Source organism: Acyrthosiphon pisum, chromosome A1 (genome assembly GCF_005508785.2).
Source record: "Acyrthosiphon pisum isolate AL4f chromosome A1, pea_aphid_22Mar2018_4r6ur, whole genome shotgun sequence".
Taxonomy (NCBI): Eukaryota; Metazoa; Arthropoda; class Insecta; order Hemiptera; family Aphididae; genus Acyrthosiphon; species Acyrthosiphon pisum.
The window spans coordinates 76,770,374-76,778,225 of record NC_042494.1 but is presented as its reverse complement, the minus strand read 5'-3'; the positions used below and the strand labels follow the sequence as shown (position 1 = coordinate 76,778,225).

General features: G+C 29.3%; 1 protein-coding gene across 1 annotated transcript in view; it reads left to right on the top strand.

Moving 5' to 3' along the window:
- The first annotated feature begins 5,037 nt into the window (after positions 1–5,037).
- LOC100160311 (chaoptin) overlaps positions 5,038–7,852 on the top strand; it is a 17,310-nt gene continuing 14,495 nt past the window's right edge. The window contains exon 1 of the mRNA XM_001946052.5: positions 5,038–5,283. Within this exon, the coding sequence (XP_001946087.2) occupies positions 5,281–5,283 (3 nt within the window). The 5' untranslated portion in view covers positions 5,038–5,280. The remainder of the gene's footprint in view (positions 5,284–7,852) is intronic.

Below are 7,852 nucleotides of genomic sequence, written 5' to 3'. Positions count from 1 at the left end.
CCTCTCGCTGTACGGAGTATACATCCCGAAGGCCGGAGTGGAGCGGATCCAGTTAGACAGAATTTTGAACATGATGCTTAGGTTACTAAATGTAGGTTTTATAGTGACACAATTTAATATGTTGAACATTGTTTTGTAGTATTTCAACCAGGGATGGAAAATGTTTTTAAAAAACGTTATTAAACGGAAAAAAACAAAAAACGAAAACTATTAATAAAACAAAAAACAACTGAAAACGATAACAAAAAATACCAAAAACCGAAAAAAATTTAATAACGAAATCAAAAACGAAAACGAAAGTAAATTATAGTATTATACATTGTTAAAATATTTATACAACGAAAAAAAAATTTTTTTTAACTTTTAAGTGCATTTCTATATTGCGAGTTACTATTATAACTTTTTATTTTTTTTATTTTACACAATAACATATACAATCTGTACATTTATGCACAGTTAGAATATTTGATAAGGGTTACAAATTTCAACCGAATTGTATTTGAAGATTGCAACAATTTTGATTTTTTTTCTTCTCGTTATTTTTGCGGGCATACGAAAATCTGTTAACCCGTTTATCTTTGTATGAAATATTAATAAAAAAATTTTAAAAAGCAGTTTCAACAATTGAAATTCGATTTACTTTGGTAGGTAGGTAGATACCTAAAGATCAAATCGTATTTGTCGAAATGTGACGATCACGTAACCACGTAGGTATATTATAGTGTAAAACTTTTTTATAAAAAATTATCAAATTCAACTGTTGATTCTTACGTCAACTCAGTTGATCGATTTATTCTCAGATATCTTAACCCATGTCTACACGACAAACATTAATAGTTATTGAAAAACAACAAAATATTATATTAGGCTTAATCGTTGTATATTTGTACTCACGTAATTGCCACGCGTGGTAATATTTTTAATTTTCAAATTATGTAAGATCGATTCTGAACTTTGATATTTTATATACAATGATATTTTACATATTTGTGTTTTTAAATACTTATAAATCCTAGCCTGGCTAGCCTTATTATATAATTATTGGTTACAAAAACAATTCTAATAATATTTTTTCGTACGCATCACAATGGAAAGTGTATTTTTTGACCTAAACGATGGTCACCGTCATAACACAATACGTACCTTAGTACCCATAGTATAAATAATGAATGGCTTATATTTGGTATATATTAATTGTAGGTAGGTAAGCACCTGGATATTTGTTTTGTACTCGCAGCATGATTATCTACTTAGAAATGACCTAAAGGCTTATAATATATATGTATACTTCGTGTGTATTGGTCAAGGAAGTCTTACACGTACACATTATTTATGTAACGACTTCAGTCAACCGAAATGGAACACGAAACTTTTTGTTTTAGAACTGTGCCGCGTTGACCGCGCTTATTAATTCTACCAAACAAACTTTAATACCACTGTCAAAAAATAGTGTGGGCACCCGGGACCCCATGATGGGAATTATTTTGTAAAAATAATTACTTACCATAAATTATGACACCTACACACAGCAGTGCAGTCGTGCCTAAACTACGGAAAAATATTATTTTTGTTTTCCAACAAATTATTTTAAGAAGTTAAACATTTTTAAACGTATTACATATGTACTTTGTATAGGTAGTCTATGCTATTAGGTAGGAATGTTTGTTTCAGTGACGTAGACAGGAGGGGCAGAGGGGCTATGCCTCCCCCCCATCGGCCGTATTTTTTTTTTATTATTGATTTTATATCAGTACGTACGTCCATAGACTGTAAAGAAAAAGTATATACCTAAGTAGGCATATATTCTAATAGCTATATATATGATACCTACCTACCTATAAACGCCTTCACTCATTTTTTATCATAATCTTTGACTTCTTGATATTACGTATATATTTTTTATTCATATTCCCATATTATCTTGTGTCATAATATTAAATCCACCCATATAAAAAATCTTATATTTGGCTTTTGTTTAACAACTTAATAGCAGTTCGTGTGTTCCGTATGGGATACCTATCTTATCGTTAATTTTGTTGTACCAAACGTATCATGTATAATATGTGTACCAAAACGTGTTGGATTTTGGACTAATTCGTCCATCGGATACCACCCAAAATTTGTGTACGTGGGTTTTCCTAAGTACGATAATTTTTTTGTGGTAATAGTAGGCGACGTTCTATATATTATACACAGTGGCAACTCTTGCGATACAGATTTTTCACAGTCTCATTCATTTTTTTATTTAACTCCGAGCTGGATCGATCTGAACCCATCGATGGGGCCCGCAATACCCTATAAAATACGCCACTGCAGTTTATATTACATATACTTATATAAATAATATTAATTATTGTAGTCATATTGCACTTATTGCGCAGTGTAGCCCCACGTGGACGGGTCATCGCCACGGTACGGCCGGAGACGTAGGTACATACGACGTACAAGCGTATAGAACTGTGATCCCGTAAGGTCAGGTATGATACCATCAGGAATCACAAAAAAAAAAAACCAAGGAAAAAAAACCAGGAAAATAAAAATCAAATTTTTATATTTTGCTATATGTCATATTTCATTAGACATAAGTTTTAATTTTCTAATTACAATTTTTGATCAATAATCCAATTGCCCAGGTGTTCTATCTGTTGAATACTATCGTCAGTGGCGTATATTGGGGGTGGGCCTAGTGGGCTGCAGCCCCCCCCCCCCAAATTACAGTCTTTTTAAATAGAACAACAATATATTTTATTAGGTACTATTATAAGTTATAATACTTTATAGCCTGTTGAAAAATAACAAATAAGAATATATTTATGGAAACTGTTAAATATATAGTAGACAGTAGCCTCTAAGCTGCAGTAATAGATCACTTCCTAGTTTTAAAAATTATGTGAAGATTATGATAATGGTATACGCGATATTGAAAACTTTTTATCTGCCATCTTCTATACAATAAGATATCGATAACTTACGATTTTTTTATTTATTTTATTATTTTTACTTAATTTAACTGAACAAATTATCAATCTTTATTATTTTTTATTATTTAATTTAATTTATGTTTGTATTGACAATTTTTAAAACGTGAAACTTATTTTAAATTATTATTCTTATTATTGTATTGTGACAAATTTTTAAAACGTATTTAAAAATTATAAAATTTTCAATTTTTATAGCTAAGGATTGAAAATTTAAAACAACGATTCTCATAAATAGTTCATACTGTAACCAAACAATGTGAACAATATATAAATAATATTTATATACAAATTGTTTGAATTGACCGACCTTATTGTAAATATGTAAAAAAAGGTTTAGATTTTTTTCTTATATATTTTCAAACTTAATTTTATATCGACCATTAGTAGCTTAGGTATGTATACTAAAAATTAATATTTAAAAAATACAATAATATGTGAATAATATGACATAAATACATAATATAGTAAAATACAAAAATTTAGTTTTAATTTTCATGGTTTTTTTTCCGTCTACCTACCATCAGGGATGGGCAACTCAATGTTACTAGAAAGCCAATTTTTTTGAGTTCAAAAATCTAGTGGGCCAGGGAACATCGAAATAAAAAAACAAAAAAAATAAGCTATATTTAACTATGCCCCTATAAATAATATAAAATTAAGACATTTAATAGGTCAATATTAATATTAGATACGAATTCATAATATCTTCGTCTTATACGATAAACATTTATATCGATTTTAATAATTTAATAAATATAATAAAATAAAATAGAGAAAAATCATAACATTTTATATGTCTATAAAGTATTTTGAAATGTAGTATTGGCTAGTTAAAAATTGTACGCGGCCCGCTGATCTATATAGTTCAGTGTTGGGAAAATTCCTGTTTAAAATGATCTCGTTCCGTTCCCCGTTCATTTCTTAAGATATGAACTCGTCCCAAATCCTTGTTTGTTATTCAAAAAGGAACTCGCTCGAAGTCTACTTCCTCTACGAAAAAAGAACTATAGTTTAAATTTTCATTCGTTTTTTAACCAAGTTGTTTACAAAATTGCTGTTTTAGAATATTAATAATTTTTTTTTCAGTATAATATGAATTAAACGTAAATCAATTAAAAATACCTTCTTATACTTATTAACAGGTAGAAACAAAAAAAATTATGTTACAATTTAAAATACTTTTTTAAAATAAGGAACTGTGATTTTCGTTCACGTAGGTACCTCAAAAAAAAAAAAGAATACATTTATTTTCTTTTTTTTTTATTTTTGAAGAAAGCAGTTCCAAGCTTCGTTCCTGCAAAGAAAACTCGTTCAGGGAATCCGTTCCTTCTCAACTCTGCTATATTTACATATGTATGCGAACGTGTTTGATTTTGGGCTAACGTATCGAAACGTTCACCGGTCACCGCCCAAAATTTGAGTTAGCGGTTTTGCCCCCATACGACAATTTTTGTGTGGAAATAACAGGCGAAGCCCTATCCCTATTGCACACAGCGGCTATACAACTCTTGTGTCTACGCCCCCCGCACGTATATACAGATGACTTTTTATTCAAAGTATCGTTCATTTTTTATTTAACTATTAATGCTACATATACGGTAATTATTCGACAATTATTTTACTATTATATATTTTTAAACAGGTAGGTGCATAAAAGACGCACAAGTCATATGGTAACCCGTCAATGGAGCCCGCGATGCCCCTATATCGAATACGCCACTGCAGTTTATAATATTACATATAAACCTATAAATAATATTAATGATTATTGTAGTCATATTGAACTTATTGCAGCAGTGTATAGTGAATGGGTCACCGCCACGACAAACGTACATACTGCGGTCCCGTAAAGGTCAGGTATATATGCTATCTATATATAATATAATTATATACCTATATATTAATAAGGAGCTCGACACAGCACGAACACACGCACGCACACTCGCAAACGCGAACTGTACATTATAATTATTATATACATATACAATATTATCATCGCTAATCCTATATTGGAATCGGTTGGGAGAAAACTTTCAAATGCTCGTCAATTATATTGTTTCGTTTGTAATAGGAGACCGGCGTGGACACTCGGACGGGCAGTGCAGTGTGTTCGGACGGCGTTTAACTAGCTTACCATTACGGAAACATGTCGGCGAGTCAGATTTTTGCGTTGTCTATGTGGTCATTCTAAAAAATGTAAATCAACCACTGTAAACGGCCCGGAGCGACGAGTGTTGTAGTAGGTACCACCGGGGTGCATCTGGTTTAACAAAAAAAAAGAAAAAAGAGAAGAAGAAAAATGGTGAGATATAAAAAATATTATTAATATCGATTCCTGCAGTATCCTATTTCACCTATAAAAAATCTTAATTATGAATAAGTACTATAATAATATAATAGATATGGGTCCGCTAAATTTCTGTACCACGCTATACCTACGTTATAACTTATAATAGCACTAAAATCCAATGTCGTAAATAAATCGGGTGTACGGGTTTGAGTAGGCAACTGTAAAAAATTCAGGACTATTTCCTATTCAGAAACATTCTCTCTGACTTTCAGATTATATTATATTTATTTGATTGGGTATATATTATCTGTGTGCTATTAATTATGTAATATTTGAAATTTTTTTCTTTTGATATTGTATATTTACATAATTTATGTAGGTAATGCACTTTTAAACTCGAAAAAAATGTAGAAATGCATAATATTAAACGAAATAATTACACATTTTGGGAGGTTATATGAAAAAGAAAACAAATATGATGGAAGATTATATTTAATAAATACACAACTATCATGTTTTTACATTTTTGAATATATTTGAATGCATTTTGTTAAAGTTAAATTTTAAGAATATTTGACACGTCATATTACTTACTTTAATATCTTTTAAAAGTGTTCTTTACAGCACTGTGACAAAATCTAAAGAAATTCATTTTATACCATTCTAAACTATTTGATACACTTGTAAAAATATTTTTGTTATAATATTATTTTAGGCACCTATCCGTGTTATGTGTAGATATTTTAAATTTGATGTTTAAAATATATTAAAATTGTTGTATTACATTTTATAGTATCTTTTGTTTGAAAAGAAATTAAGACTTTTAATACCTAAGCAAAATATGATCTAACTATATATTCCCTATAGTAGATTTCGTATGAAAATGTAAGATTTAGGATCTTTATAATAGCTGTAATATAAATCAAAAAAATGTATACATTTATCTATAGTGTAGGTACCTAAAGTGAATTAATCAAACAATTATGTACAATATGGCGTATTAAAGATAGGCCGGGATCAAAGAAATTGTTTGAACTGTTACCTATAAGTTAAGATTTTATAAAATGTTTAGATTTCTATCATTGTAATATATTAAAAATTTGTATCTGTATTATTGATTTAATAGCATATATATAATATATTAGTGATATTAACTTTTGAATCAATAGGTACCGACTTGACGGTGAACGGTGCAATGTCATAAAAATAATCTAAATGTTCTAAAAAAATCATCATGAATATCAAATTTGATAATATACCTACGATAAAGGTTAAAATCCTCACTGAAAATACTTTTGAATTACAATAAAATAAGAAAATTAATTTGTCAAAAACTGGTTTTGCGTATAACGATTCCGGTTTTACCTTAATTTTTATTTCTTAATTATTGAGAAAAGGACTGGGGATTTTTTATTTTTGACCTCTCAAAGTATACCAACTAGTTTCATATTCCTATCAAAAGACACGTTAATGTTGAAAATTATATGGTTTTTTCTACTAGATATAAATATTTCCCCAGGCATAATTTTAAAATCAATACATTCTTTGCTCCACTCAGAATCTTAAAAATATTCTTATATATATTTTAGAATGGTTTAAATACGTTATTCAATTATTAACAAATGTTAATATTTTAGATTATTTATTCGGCAAACCGTAAACATATTTAAGTTTACAAGTAGAATAAAGTATAATGTGTATTTTTTCTTCACAATTGTAATAATGTACTTATTGTGCGCCGATGTTAGAAGTATGGTCAAAAAAAAAAAAACATCTAATTTAAAGAAGACAACGGGAAACGAAACCCTTTAACAATAAACAAATCATCATTGGCTTATCGTCGTGGGTGGTTGCCTAATTAAACGTTAGTTTGGTTAAGTTTACATTTTTAATTACCTAGTTAATATCATAAAAGTGATTGATAACTGGCTGCTTGTAGTAGGTACTTAAATAAATGTGAACAGTGAAAATCTAAATAATATATGTTTTATATGTGTGGATGAATTATGTGTTTGTCATGGGCTATACAATGTTTTGTCTATTCATTTCTAATTTAACGTCATTAAATAATTAGAGGTATATAATATTTAATCCATATTGTTTTCAATATTAGAGATCCATATGAAGATATAAAAAATAAAGTATAAAACAACGGTTATTTATAAAACCATAATTACCTAGTTATTTAGGTAGGTACAACATTTGACTCTATATTGGCATTTCACGGTTGAAATCATTGGGATTGGTATTTAAAATTATTTTATTTGATGCAACGCTACTAATAATTTATTTGAATCGTACGTCACAAAATTTAAACTACTCGATGCCTCACGCCTAATTGGCGTTCTCACGGATGCTTTCCTTGCACCTGATAATTTATTTTGGATTTCAAGCAACTGCATATCAATGGCAGATTTTCAAATTTTTTCGGGGGAGGGGGGGCTTATAAATAATATGTAATTCAAATGTATTATTTTTATTTTTATAAAATTAATTAATTAAACATGTATATATCACTGGTCTGGAGGGGGGTCCAGGCCCTGGACCCCCCCCCCCCCCTGTAAATCCGCCACTGCTGCAT